General features: G+C 47.8%; 1 protein-coding gene across 1 annotated transcript in view; it reads right to left on the bottom strand.

The window, feature by feature from the left end:
* PCDH15 (protocadherin related 15) overlaps positions 1 to 15,273 on the bottom strand; it is a 432,606-nt gene that overhangs the window by 212,314 nt on the left and 205,019 nt on the right. Inside the window, exon 10 of the mRNA XM_071563312.1 lies at positions 6,107 to 6,215. Coding sequence (XP_071419413.1) covers positions 6,107 to 6,215 — 109 coding nt within the window. The remainder of the gene's footprint in view (positions 1 to 6,106; positions 6,216 to 15,273) is intronic.

Below are 15,273 nucleotides of genomic sequence, written 5' to 3'. Positions count from 1 at the left end.
GGATTTATTTCACTCATTATTCATCAAAGGAACAAAACCTGATCCTGTTATTGTAAGCACAAAATATTGCATTGTGTGTACATGGATTTAAGGATACTATTAAATTATGTGTTTAATATTATCATTATGTCCTCACTCTCCCTGGCCATGAAGATTCTTCCCAGCTGGGAATCCCTAATGCTTGGGAACTACAGCAGCATTATTAATAGCATAGAGGTAATATATGTAAGTAATAATATGGATAATAATAATAATAATATATTACAACAATACACAGGTTATTTTAGAAATCCTTCTAAGAAATGAAGTTTCTCATCAGTGAGGGAGCACCAGATGAAACCTCCTCTAACAGCTCCCATTTCCTGCCAGCTGCAAACAGTGTCTTCATGGCTGGGCATCCCCAGGATACCCTCCAAGCCAGTGGGAACTGCAGCCTGGGCAGAGCTGGCACCTGATGGAGCCTGAGCAGGGGCCAGGAGAGGCTGGCACAGCCTGGCACCTGCAGTCCAGTATTGTTCCCTTGGTCCTGTGCCAAAGCCCAAGGGCTCCAGCACCAGAGCTGGGCACAGGAAAGGGGACAATTCAGCTCCAGGGGCTCAGAGCCAAGTGCTTGCCAAAGAAGGGGAACAGCAGGGCTGAAGGGTTGCACCCAGCAGGGCTGTGCCAGCCCAGCAAGGATGTGAGGGCACCCAGCAGGGCTGTCAGGGCACCCAGCAGGGCTGTGCCAGCCCAGCAGGGCTGTGAGGGCACCCAGCAGGGCTGTCAGGGCACCCAACAGGGCTGTGAGGGCACTCAGCAGGGCTGTGCCAGCCCAGCAGGGCTGTGAGGGCACCCAGCAGGGCTGTCAGGGCACCCAACAGGGCTGTGAGGGCACTCAGCAGGGCTGTGCCAGCCCAGCAGGGCTGTGAGGGCACCCAGCAGGGCTGTGCCAGCCCAGCAGAAGTGTGAGGGCACCCAACAGGGCTGTGCCAACCCAGCAGGGCTGTGCCAGCCCAGCAGGGCTGTGAGGGCACCCAGCAGGGCTGTGCCAGCCCAGCAGGGCTGTGAGGGCACCCAGCAGGGCTGTGGCAGCCCAGCAAGGATGTGAGGGCACCCAGCAGGGCTGTGGCAGCCCAGCAAGGATGTGAGGGCACCCAGCAGGGCTGTGAGGGCACCCAGCAGGGCTGTGCCAGCCCAGTAGGGCTGTGAGGGCACCCAGCAGGGCTGTGCCAGCCCAGCAGGGCTGTGAGGGCACCCAGCAGGGCTGTGCCAGCCCAGCAAGGATGTGAGGGCACCCAGCAGGGCTGTGAGGGCACCCAGCAGGGCTGTGCCAGCCCAGCAAGGATGTGAGGGCACCCAGCAGGGCTGTCAGAGCACTCAGCAGGGCTGTGGCAGCCCAGCAAGGATGTGAGGGCACCCAGCAGGGCTGTCAGGGCACCCAGCAGGACTGTGCCAGCCCAGCAAGGATGTGAGGGCACCCAGCAGGGCTGTCAGGGCACCCAGCAGGACTGTGCCAGCCCAGCAAGGATGTGAGGGCACCCAGCAGAGCTGTGCCAGCCCAGCAGGAGTGTGAGGGCACCCAACAGGGCTGTGCCAACCCAGCAGGGCTGTGCCAGCGAACCACAACTCTGCCATCACAGCAAACACCTTGATGATTTCAGGTCTAGGGATGGTCCTGGGCAGCAGCTGAGGGGCACAAAGCACTCCTGGCTCATGGGAGTGCCCTGGGTCAGAAGGGCAGGACAAGCCTTGCCATGCCAACCCTGAGTCCTGCGAGGGGTGAGGCCTCCCAGGGCACGAGATGCCACCCAGAGGAAGCTCACAATGCTGCTGTTCTTTGTTCCCCCTACAGGTGGAAGGGTCAGAACCTCCTGCAGAAAGCCAGAAGGTGTCTCAGGGCACACAGCACTGCCCACACTCAGGGGTAAGAATTCCATTTGCAGCTCTTCATATAACAACCTTTATATATATTAATTAATTAATTAATTAATTAATTAATTAATTAGTATACATATATATTTTTTCTGTGATTATCTTCACATACCCACATGTCATCAGCCCACAAAGCTGCAGAACCACCATGGATTATTTTTCCTATTACACCATCAGCATCAATGCAGAGCTCCCAGTTCCAAGTCCTGCCTTTTAATTGCAACTCCTAATTAATGCATCTAAATTTTTAAGAGCACAGGGCACCCAGCAGGAGGTGACACATTGCTGTGGTCTTACAGGCTGATACTGAACTAAAAATAATAATCCAGATATTAAGAACTGCAAACAAAAGGGTCCCTGAAGAAGGAAAATAAGGAGGGGAGGGCTTTGCTTTTCCCAGAGCCACAGGAAGGGTTTTGTGGGACATGGAGCTTCCAAATGCATCCTGGAGCTCCCAGGGATGGAGGTGAACCCCCAGAAATGTTGTGGGGTTTTGGCTCTTTATTTAAAATACCAACCAAATCAAACAGTTTTCCAAACTGGAAGCACAAATCACAGAGAGAGTTTCAGGGGGAAAAAGCAAAAGCTGATGATTGAAAGGAAGATTTGGTTTTTCTCCAGCACCAGAGGGGAAAAAAGTCTTAAAAGTGCTCAGAAAAACAATATTTTACTAATAATTTACTAGCAAAAATAGCAAAATGTATTAGTAAAAATAAAGACAGGTGGGTTTGCTTCACACTTTTGTCCAAGCACCACTTGTGGGTCTATTGCAAGGCCCAAATAAATCAACATTCCTGAAAACCAAGGACTGGAAAAATGAGTGTATTTAAAAATATATATAAATCAATATATCACATTTTCTAATGGTAACATACATAATACACACACATATTTGTGTATATATATGTATATATATGTATATATATGTGTGTATATATATATATATAATATATAATATAATATTAATAATATAATAATATAATTTAATATAATATAATTTAATATAATATAATATAATATAATATAATAATATAAATATATAAATATAAATACATATAAATATATATTTATTTATATATAAATATATAAATATATATATATTTTTTATATATTATATATATTTATATATAAATATATTTATATATATTTATATATATTTATATATTTATATTTATATTTTATATATATATTTATATATATTTATATATTTTTATATATATATATATAAAAATAAGAGGATTTGCCTCGTGCAGGAGTGAAGGGGAGGATGAAAACAGGGGGCAAAGAAGAACGAAATAGAACAGTCCAATCAAATCAAATTCAAAATCATTCTCATATCCAGCAAGTAGCCAATTCCCTCATTCTATGGACACTGCTCAAGCCTTCCAGTGCTTAAAGAAAGACATATCCAAAGATATCAAGGAGTACAGTTGGATCTAAAGCAAAGGGGGAAATGCACAGAATGAGAAGGATCTGCAGGGCCTGTTTCCTGTGGAACTACTTAATATTTGCTGAGGCTGAAATAGAAACAGTGCTGCAATCCTGGCAAAGATGAAGGCAGGCTCAAAATCTGGAAAGAAATACTTTGGAAGACCAAGGAGGGGATAATAATAATAATAATAATAATAATAATAATAATAATAATAATAATAATAATAATAATAAATAACAACAACAAAACAACAAAAACAATAATAATAATAATAATAATAATAACAATAAATAATAATAAACAATGATAATAAATAATAACAACAACAACAAAACAACAACAATAATAATAATAACAACAATAATAATAATTATTATAATAATAAACCACAATAATAAATAATAATAACAATAACAATAACAATAACAATAATAATAATAATAATAATAATAATAATAATAATAATAATAATAATAATAATAATAAAAATATAAATTTCAGGAAAACAGGAAAAAATAAGAGGAAGGGAGGGAAAAAGAAAGAAGGAAAAAAAGAAGGGAAAAGAAGGGAAAAAGAATTAAAACAAATAAAGAAGGAAGAAAAGAAGGAAAAGAGAAGGAAAAGTGAAAGAAGGAAAAACAAGGAACAGAGAAGGAAAAGAGAAGGAATTTTGAAAGAAGGAAAAACAAGGAACAGAGAAGAAAAAGAGAAGGAAAATTGAAAGAAGAAAAAACAAGGAACAGAGAAGGAAAAGAGAAGGTAAAGAAAGCAGGGAAAAAGAAACCAGGAAAGAAGGCAAAATGAAGAAAAAAGGGGGAAGATTAAGGAAAAAAGAAAAAAAAGCAAAAACAGAAGGAAAAGTGAAGGAAAAAAGAAGGCAAAAAGAAAGTTAAAATAAAAAACAAGGAAAAAAGGAATGGAGGAAAAAAGAGAGAAGCTGTTCTTTGAAGAATTCCCCAAACCAAACCAAACCAAACCAAACTGTTGGGAATCATTTCTTGGAGGTCAAACCAGTCACTGATTTATTAACAATATCTCAGCTCAGTGAAGCACCACCTTTAATGGTTCCACTCTTCAAGAGCTTGGTCCCTTCTGCAAAGAACTTCACAGACCAGCCCAGAGGTGGCCCAGGGGCAGAACTGGCCCAGCAGAGCCCATCAGTGCCCACCAGTGCCCACCAGTCTCACCAGCAGAAACCAAGTCCACCTGCACTCACAAACCCAGCACTGACTCTACAGGTGGTCCCAACTCTCCTCAGGGAGCACTTTTCCTAGGGAGGACTCACGGCTTAGTCTGCCAGACCTGGAAGCAGCTCCAACCCAAAGGTGGCTCCATCTCTTCCCCAGAACCCCAGTGCTGCTCCTGGAGGGGCTGAACTCTGCTGTGGCTGGAGGATACAGAAGCATCTTTTGTGCTCACTAAAATCCTGCCTTCCACCTCTCTAGGGGTGAGGAAACCTTGGAGCTGCAGCTCAACACAGGAAAGACAGAAAGGATGGGATTCCCCAAACCCCACCGAGATGCCTCCAAAGTCAGGGTGTGGACTTTGGGAAGGGCAGGGCAGGTGTGGCACTGCCACTGCCAACCACTCTCTGCTCTCTGGAAACCAATGCCAAGCACAGGGAAGCAGGAAGGCAGAAAACATCACAAACAACTGAGCAAACTTTGAAGTCCAAGGGAAAGTTCACAGGCAGCAAAACTAGAGGTGGGTGCAGGAGCCTTTGGGGATGGATCCTGCTTTGAGTGCCTTTCTTTGGCCTCTTTTATTGTGCCTGTGAATGAAAATCACATCTCAGCAGAGCTTGGGGCACTGGAAGTGTCCCTCCTTTTGTTCTGTGATGTTCCATCCACTGAATGAAAATCACATCTCAGCAGAGCTTGGGGCACTGGAAGTGTCCCTCCTTTTGTTCTGTGATGTTCCATCCACTGAATGAAACCCACATCTCAGCAGAGCTTGGGGCACTGGAAGTGTCCCTCCTTTTGGTTCCTGTGATGTTCCATCCACTGAATGAAAATCACATCTCAGCAGAGCTTGGGGCACTGGAAGTGTCCCTCCTTTTGGTTCCTGTGATGTTCCATCCACTGAATGAAAATCACATCTCAGCAGAGCTTGGGGCACTGGAAGTGTCCCTCCTTTTGTTTCCTGTGATGTTCCATCCACTGAATGAAAACCACATCTCAGGAGAGCTTGGGGCACTGGAAGTGTCCCTCCTTTTGTTTCCTGTGATGTTCCATCCACTGAATGAAACCCACATCTCAGCAGAGCTTGGGGCACTGGAAGTGTCCCTCCTTTTGGTTCCTGTGATGTTCCATCCACTGAATGAAACCCACATCTCAGCAGAGCTTGGGGCACTGGAAGTGTCCCTCCTTTTGGTTCCTGTGATGTTCCATCCACTGAATGAAACCCACATCTCAGCAGAGCTTGGGGCACTGCAAGTGTCCCTCCTTTTGGTTCCTGTGATGTTCCATCCACTGAATGAAAATCACATCTCAGCAGAGCTTGGGGCACTGGAAGTCTCTCCTTTTGCTTCCTGTGTTGCTCCATCCACTAAACCAGACAACTCTGAATAAATAATAATAAATGACCACCTCAAATCAACTCCTCCAAGGCAATTAAACACCAACAGGTCCAACAATGATTTCCAACATCCCACTAACCACAAAGGGATTGTCATTAGGTTTCCAACCTCCCAGGCAATCAAAAGATTGGCTGGTCATAGCAAAGGGACTGCTTGTGAGGGATAGAAGAGGAGGAGACACCAACCCACTAGGATGGAATAGAGGATGCCGGGTCGCTCGGAGGGAGGCTGGATGTTGCGGTCCTGATCTATGGCTTGGATGGGTGGAGTGACACTGATGGGGTTCACACGGGCCTGAAATGACAAACCACAGGGGAAACAGAGACATTAGAAAGCCATAGGCAGATCTGGAGGTTCAGCACAAAAAACCATCTCACTGGAAAGGTTATTTGCTGAAACTAGAGGAGAAAAGGCTGTCCTAAGTAAGAGGATCCTTAGAGACCACGGGCCTTTTTAAATCAAAATTAAGTAGCCAACACACACATTTCTATAATTATCTCCTCTCTTTGAGAAACATCTTTGTGGTAGATCTTGGAGGAAACAAATCACAGAATCCCAGAATGGTTTGGGTTGGAAGGGACATTAAAGCCCACACAGTGCCACCCCCTGCCATGGGCAGGGACACCTCCCACCAGCCCAGGGTGCTCCAAGCCCCGTCCAGCCTGGCCTTGGACACTCCCAGGGATGGGGCAGCCACAGCTTCTCTGCCCAACCTGTGCCAGGGCCTGCCCACCCTCCCAGGGAAGGATTCCTTCCCAATATCCCATCTGTCCCTGCCCTCTGGCAGTGGGAAGCCATTCCCTGTGTCCTGTCCCTCCATCCCTTGGAAATTGTCTCTCTCCATCTTTCCTGTTGGCCCCTCCAGGCCCTGCAAGGCCACAGTTGGGTCCCCCCAAAGCTTCTCCTCTCCAGGCTGAACAATCCCAGCTCTCCCAACCTTTCCTCCCAGCAGAGCTGCTCCAGCCTCTGCCCATCCTGGGGCCTCCTCTGGGCTCTCCAGCAGCTCCATGGCCTTGCTGTGCTGGCCCCAGGGCTGGAGCAGCTCTGCAGGTGGGGTCTCACCTGGGGGGCAGAGGGGCAGAATCCCCCTGTCCTGTCCTGCTGCCCATGCTGTGGGACCAGCCCAGGGCACGGGGGGTTTCTGGGCTGGGCCATGTCCAGCCTCTGCCCCACCAGCCCCCCAAGTCCTTCTCCCAGGGCTGCTCCATCTGCTCATCCCCAGCCTGGACTGGTCCCAGGGTGGTCAGACAAAGCACTGCAGATTTAATCTCTATCCATCCAGTCTGCAGTGGTGTCCCCAGAGCTGCCATTCCCAGCTCTAAAAGAACAGTTTCAGTGACCTTGGCTGCCCAACCAACCAGAAATGCAGCTGCCCATGGCTGTGTGTGACCAACCTTCCAGCCCCTTGGATGGCAAAAATGTTTCATGATCTTTATGAAAAAACAGACACCTTTTTTTTTCCACATACAACTCATCCTGGCACCCTTTGCTTTGGAAAGCTCCAACTCCTTGTTCTGCAAGAGGGAACTCTAAATTTAGTGTGGAAATGGGAACAGGACAAGTCCACACTTGGCCAAATTTTGACACAGCCTTCAGAAATGTGCCTGCTGAGAACTGGAAGGAATCTCTGAGAGGTTTAGCAGTGCCTGATGATAAAACTGGAGGGAAAAGGGGAGAGATGGTGGGTTTGTGACCCCTCCTGTGACTCTGGGTGAGCAGCCAGAGGGTCACACAGCCACAGTTTGCCCACCCAGAGGTCACTTCCTACAGGTTGCTGAAGTCCAACAAGGCTCTTCCAGGCTGAGGAGCCAGGACTTGCAGCCACCCCATTTCAGGTGGAGGCAGCCCAAGGATGGGCACATTGGAGAAGTGCAGATGGGCACTGGTGGCTCCTCACTGCACCTCTGCTCAGGGCTTTGTCCCTTGTCCCCATCACACAGCCCAGGCCTCTGTCACCCCCACTTTGGGCTCTTTGAAGAATTAAACTCTTAAAAGCATAATGAGGAAGGCAAGCTCAAAATAGGCAGAAAGAAAGAGAGAAGATGTATGTGACATCTGTTTGAATTTTTAAAATGCTTCAGGGCTGCCTAGAAGTTAAATGTTGAGAGAGAAGACTGTGCATAGAACTGGCCAAGGCTAAAAGGCTATTTTAGTTGAAGCCCCTCAGAAAAACCTACATAAGAGTTCAAAGCACATCCAGAACTAAACCAGTCCCATTTGCTAAGGGTGGTTTTAAACTCATCAGTGCCCAGAGAAGCTGTGGCTGCCCCATCCCTGGGAGTGCCCCAGGCCAGGTTGGACAGGGCTTGGAGCAACCTGGGCTGGTGGGAGGTGTCCCTGCCCATGGCAGGGGGTGGCACTTTAAGGTCCCTCCCAACCCAAACCATTTTGGGATTACAATATTTCAGGTGAAGCTGAAACACCCAAGTCTGTGCCAAAACAGGACTAAAATATACCTGGACAGGTGCTTTAATTCCCAGTTTAAGGAAAAACTTGAGGGCAGCATTTGGAACAACTGCATTTGAAATCAAACAGGTTCTAGTTGGACAGAAGAGATTTTATCCAACCTTTATGTTGGCTCCTCAGAACCAAAGCACTCAACTAAGCAGGAAAAGTTCTAGGAGAAAATTAAGTGGAAGAAAACTAAGAATAAAATATTAACTCCATGCATTTTTACTCCATATAAGTTGTTTTTTCACACCTGGAATGGGCTGCCCATGAGCCAGAAGATACCACACACCAAGATCAGTCTCCATCTGCTGAAATGTTTAGGGAGAGAATCAGAATCCCAGATTGGTTTGGATGGAAGGGACCTCAAAGCCCATCCAGTGCTTGGCAGGGACACCTCCCACCAGCCCAGGTGGCTCCAAGCCCTGTCCAGCCTGGCCTTGGACACTCCCAGGGATGGGGCAGCCACAGCTGCTCTGCCCAGCCTGTGCCAGGGCCTGCCCACCCTCATAGGGAAGGATTCCTTCCCAATATCCAACCTAAATTTCCCCTCTGTCAGTTTGAACCCACTCCCTTTGTCCTGCCACTCCAGATCCTGAGGCACAGCCCCTCTCCAGCTTCCCTGGAGCCCCTTCAGATCCTGGAATGTTACCGTGAGGTCTCCACACAACCTTCTCTTCTCCAGGCTGATGCCATGAATGACCCTCCCCCCAAAAACAGGACTCTGAGCACGTTAGTGAAGGGTAAGATAAAAAGTAAAGGTCCTTTAATATCCCAGGCCTACAGCCCACAGGAATACAGGATGACAGGCATGTGTGTCCCAGTTCTTGTTTCCATGGCTTTTATAATAAGACCCCTCCAATCATTGCTTTACACATTTCCCAGTCCAGCCCCAGTCCCACCCCTGGTCCAACCCCCTGGAATTGGGTCTGGGGTCATCAAGACCCTCTGTCTTCATCCTCTCCTTCCTCAGGCACACAAAGGTCTCTTGGAGTTCATCCAGTTCTGGCTTTTGGGTCACTCTGACCTGTGTTTATGTTTCATTCTGTGGGTCTCTGATATCCTTCAGCTCTGCCTTGGAAAGGAGTCTGAACAAGATTAATTAACTAAAGGAATTTGAGCTCCCTGTTCTGGGACAGGGGTAGTGATAGAAAGGCATTAAACTGTTAGAAATATTAACCCTCTAAAAATCTACAACTACTGTGTTCCTAAAATCTACAAAATGTGAAAATCAGAACAAAAACCCCTTTGGCATCAGGCTGAGCAGCCCCAACTTTAATAATTTAAAGCTGCTTTGAATTAAAGAGGCTGCTGAGCCTTTGAAGCAGAACTCAAGGTACCTTCACATTATTTTCTCCATAGATAAGCCAAGTGTTTCATTCAGATTTATAAATCAGAAGCACAGAAACACAGCAAAACAAAGCAGCAGCCATTAGATTTGTTAATAAATGTGTAAAAGCACATCAATACATTTATCAAAGCACATGCAGGAAGTTTTGGAAGAGGTACATATACTTCTAATAAAAATAGTAATTCTCAAATATTTGTAGTCAAAACATTCAGGAATAACCATGATCTTTACACAGGGACCCAACATTCTTACAAGAGGCCAAAAAAACCCTCCCCAGGGGTCATTCTCAGCCTCAAAGAGACTTCCTGAAGAAATAGAAGCTCATTAAAAGGAGGGGAAAACAGTGAGAGAGTGAAATGCCTGAGGGGCCCACGAGTGCCAAAGGACACTTGGAGGCAACTCAAAAGCTCCTGGGGGTCTCCTTGAGAGAGGCTGGAGAAGATGCAGGGAAGTCATCCTGGAACATCACTCAGGACACACAGATGGGCTTCCAGAGCAGCCTCTTCCAAGGGAGGAACATAAAAGGCTTCCCAAGCTCTGGCAGAAGCAGGTGATTAAAAACCAAACAAGGCAGGAGATCTTGTCAGCTCTGTGGTAAAATATGCAGTGATTTACTTACTTTGCCTCATTAGGGAAAAGATCTGAGTTATTGGCTCGGGATTAATAGACTTCCAGGGGCTTCAGCAGAGCAGAGTATGGCACTGGGTAGGCCAAAAACAGCACCCAAAGCTCAGCTTGAAAACATCATCACAAACATTAAATTCAAAAACTGCTTCTTCAAAGAGCTCCGTGCTGGGGATCCTGCCAGGGAGTCTGCAGGGCCAGGAGACAGCAAGGCAAGATGGTAACACACCTTAAAGGAGCTCAGAGAGAATGATGGAGCAGCACAAAACCTGATTTTTCCCCTTCTTTCGTGTTCCTCACGGAAGGACTCTGATGTATCCCCAGGGCAGCAGCTGCTCCAGGTGGGATGCAGGTCCTGCAGGAACTCATGGCCTTCAGAGAGGTCATGGATGAAACCAGGTAAGTGAAGGGTGACACAAGGCCAAGATCAGGTGGGTTCCAAAGGAAGGCAAGAGGGAATATCATGGAATCCTTCTATGGATTTAATTTATGGATTTATGGATTTATTTTATGGATTTAAAGCTTTAAAGTGCTTTGGTACCTGAGCAACATCAGGTGGCAAATGGAACACCACCATTAACAGAGTGCCAAGGGAACACCCCTGTGAAGGCTGAGCCTTGTGCCAGGAAGGCCACGTTGGACAGGGCTTGGAGCCACCTGGGACAGTGGGAGGTGTCCCTGCCCAGGGCAGGGGTGGCCCTGGCTGGGCTTTGAGGTCCCTCCAAACCCAAACCATTCCCTGATTCCCTAAGACTTGACAGCTTAAGGGCTGCAAGGACAGAGCTTTGCCTCAGTTCTCCTCAGCAGACACACAAAACCCCAGATGTTTAAGTGGGATAACATTATAATATGAGAATAATGACAGATAGAAATTTCCCTTCTTTTTTTCCCTCACCTGAAAAATACATCAAATAATCCGAGGCCCAAAACTCTGCCTGCATTTGTGTTTCAGGCTCCCACTAAGGAGAGTGAATAAAAGGAACAATTGATATTATGAATTAATTTATTGTCATGGTGCTGAATCAATTCAGGACTGCAGCTGCATTCAAAAATCCAAAAGGATTTCCAGGCATTCACCATTCCATGGTGAGTGAAATACAGCCAAGGATGATTCCGAGGGAATTCACAGCCGAGGTGCAGAATATGCAGTTTGGGCTTTCCAGAACATGCAAAAAAAAAAAAAAATCAAAGACCCTTCTTAAAGAAGCTACAGTTTTTCCAGAGGTTTTGTGGACACAGGAGGTTTGGTTATAAGGACAAAATCCTTCCCTGGGAGGGTGGGCAGGCCCTGGCACAGGTTGGGCAGAGAAGCTGTGGCTGCCCCATCCCTGGGAGTGTCCAAGGCCAGGTTGGACAGGGCTGGAGCACCCTGGGCTGGTGGGAGGTGTCCCTGCCCATGGCAGGGGGTGGGATGGGTGGGCTTTGAGGTCCCTCCCAACCCAGGCCATTTTCTGACTCTGTTATTCTCTCTCTGTTATTTTGTTTTATGTAAAATACTTGAAGACACCCACAAATGCCACCCTTCCAACAGAAGGACAGGGACAGTATCTAATGTTTTCTAAGGGTAGAGCCCACAATAATTGTCACACAGTGGAGAGCAAGGACAGCTCAGCTTTCAAAAATCACATTTCCTCTCTTTTCCATGCTCTACCTGAGATGCAATTTTGTATTTGCTAACTGTATTTATTTATGGAGAATTTCTTCCCCTGGGGAAGATGAGAAGGAAAGGAGAGGAAACAGCACATTTGTAGATTAACAATGTGATTTTCTGCTCAGCACTGACTTGTTCATTTGGGGGGGTTTGGTGAACTATTTGGAGTTTTATTGCTTAAATTGTGTTCTGGGAAACTAAAACACAGTTAATCTTCCTCAGCTTCGACCCTTCCTGCTTTGTGAGCAGGTAATTAATTCCTAAGCACATCTTTTACATGACTGAAGACAACAGACCATGAAGCACCCACAGGTTCCCTCAGGAGATGCTGCTGTGATGACACAACCACTTCAGGTCCCACCTGGAGGTGCCAAGGGACTCAGGGCCAGGGCCACCACAGAGGCAGAAGGACACATTGCCACATGCTGGAAAAAATAAAGCTCCATGAAAAAGAGCAGCTTCCCAGGTTTAGTTTGGATTCACCAGGGTGAGCTTCCCATCACAGCCTGGTGGGAACCACTGACAGGAGGGGCAAAGCCATCGCTGGATTTTCATACTGGAGGCAAACACAGCAAGGCATTTTCTACCCATGATTGACAGTGAAGACCAAGTTATAAAAGCACAGACAGAGATCATGAAAAAAATAAAGCACAGAGAGCCAGGGAGCTCCTGCAGCGGGGCCAGCGCAGGCTGCGCAGATGCTGAAGGGCCTGGAGCAGCTCTGGCAGCAGCAAAGGCTGAGGGAGCTGGGGCTGGGCAGCCTCCAGAGCAGAGCCTGGCAGGGACCTCCCCAGGGCTGGCAGTGCCTGCAGGGAGGGGGCAGAGCACGGCCCGGGCTCTGCTCGGGGGGCCCAGCCATGGCACCAGAGCAACGGGCAGCAACTGATGCCCAGCAAGTGCCACCTGGGCAGGAGGAAGAACTTCTTGGCTGGGCAGTGCCCCAGCCCTGAGCAGAGCCCAGAGAGGGGGGGGGAGTCTCCTCCCTGGGGATATCCCAGAGCTGTGTGGGCACAAAGCTGTGCCATGTGCTCTGGGATGGCCCTGCTGGGGCAGGAGGTGGCACCACATGCCCCACTGTGGGCCCTCCCAGCCTCACCCACTCTGAGACTCTGTGATAGCACAATTAGTTACCAGCAGACATTCCACACCAGCATTTTACACCCTGAAGAGTCTTATTTTTAAAGGAAGTTGTAACTGTGGCAAATGAACTTCAAATACAACCTGGGGAACTTCCAGACACATCATTCTCACAGCTGAGCTGATGAATTTGCTGCTCAAGACAGCAGAACTCTCCTGCTTACAGAAAACAAGCATGAGAAGCTTTTTTTTCAGATGGAAAATGTTAGTGAAGGCCTGTGGTGCCCTCCAGAACCCCTTCCCAGGGAGTCCTATGCCACTAAACAAAGTTCTTGATGAACTGATGAATCATTATGGTCAAGCTGGTTGTCCTTGTGCTTCCCTGAGCTCCAAACACGAGCTGTGAACGGGAAATCAGCTCAGCTCCATCCATGCTGTGCCAACACACAGCACTAAAACAGCAGGAGGAGCTGCAAAATCACCCCACCATCATCCCTGGATGCTGCTTTAGATGCTTTGCCAGTGCAACAAGGGCTGTGACAAACCCCTAATGAGCAGAAATCCATCACAGAGCACTTGCATGTCAGCAAAGCAGGGGAAATGTTTCACTGGAGTTACCCAAGCACAAATGAAGGAAACCCAACAAGCAAGAGCCATCCTAGAAATGCATATTCTACTGAAGGAACCATCAAAAACATGTCAAGAGTCGTGTCAAATCTCCTGGTTGGAGGATCTCAGCATTCCCCCTCTTTTCTTGCCTTCCCAGTGACAGCTCCACGTGCCCTCAGGCTGTGCCCCTGGTCAGGGGCACACCCAGGGTGGGCAGAGCACCAGGAGCCTGCAGAGACTCCAGGGTTGCTCCACGAGGGCTGGTGGGACACAAAGGTGTCCAGGACTCCAGAGGGAATGGGACCTTCTGACCCTTCTCTTTGCCATAACACAGAATCCCAGACTTTGGGGCTAAGACCTCAACTGAATGCTGATGCTCTGCAGGAAAAGCCCAAGCACAGAATGAAAACACACTTTGAAGGTGAAAGAGAATAAATTCTCTGCAGGAAATTGTTGGACCAAGTTGTCACAGGAGTTAGGGAGATTTATACAGCAAAAATCCTGGGCCTGGAAACTGCTCCCCAAAAAAGGCTAAAACCAAATCAATGTTGCTCAAGCCAGAGATTTACAGTCAATTCACCTGATTTATAACTCTTAAAATCACAGAATGTTTTAGGATCTTTAAGATCATCCAGTCCAACCATCAAACAGCACCACCATGACATCCACCACTAAATTCATGTCCCCAAGTGCCACATCCACACGTTTTTTGAACACTTCCAGGGATGGTGACTCCAGCACTCCCTGGCTTGCAAGGCTGTACATACACCTGAGGGATCATGATCTGCCAAAATGACACTTCTTACCACCAAAGGATGCTGTGGAGTCCAAGCAGACCTGGTAGTAAAATGTCCCCACTTGAGGAGGAAATGAAAATGGGCAGCACTGAGCAGCATCCCTGGGGATTAGATCTGCTGCAGAGCACTTGGCTGAAAGGGAATTTGTGTCCCTCCCATTAATGGACCAGGAACAGCCCAGCCAGGGGAATCCATGTGTGAAGAGCAGACACTCAACCTGGGACTCTGAAATCACTGCTAAAGTTGTAAACTTCAAACACATGTATTTGCAGAAAGCAAAACTCTGGGGGCTGATCAGAGAATCCTGGAATGGTTTGGGTTGGAAGGGACCTGAAAGACCATCCCATTCCACCCCTGCCATGGGCAGGGACACCTCCCACCAGCCCAGGCTGCTCCAAGCCCTGTCCAACCTGGCCTTGGGCACTCCCAGGGATGGGGCAGCCACAGCTTCTCTGGGCACCTGTGCCAGGGCCTGCCCACCCTCACAGCCAGGAATTCCTTCCCACTATCCCATCTGTCCCTGCCCTCTGGCAGTGGGAAGCCATTCCCCTTGTCCTGTCCCTCCGTCCCTTGGAAATGGTCTCTCTCCATCTTTCCTGTTGGCCCCTCCAGGCCCTGCAAGGCCACAGTTGGGTCCCCCCAAAGCTTCTCCTCTCCAGGCTGAACAATCCCAGCTCTCCCAGCCTTCCCTCCCAGCAGAGCTGCTCCAGCCTCTGCCCATCCTGGGGCCTCCTCTGGGCTCTCCAGCAGCTCCATGTCCTTGCTGTGCTGCCCCCAGAGCTGATCTACAAGCTG

This window comes from Pithys albifrons, chromosome 9, assembly GCF_047495875.1.
Source record: "Pithys albifrons albifrons isolate INPA30051 chromosome 9, PitAlb_v1, whole genome shotgun sequence".
Taxonomy (NCBI): domain Eukaryota; kingdom Metazoa; phylum Chordata; class Aves; order Passeriformes; family Thamnophilidae; genus Pithys; species Pithys albifrons.
Note: the sequence above shows the minus strand (reverse complement) of the source record. Positions and strands in the feature narration are given on the sequence as shown.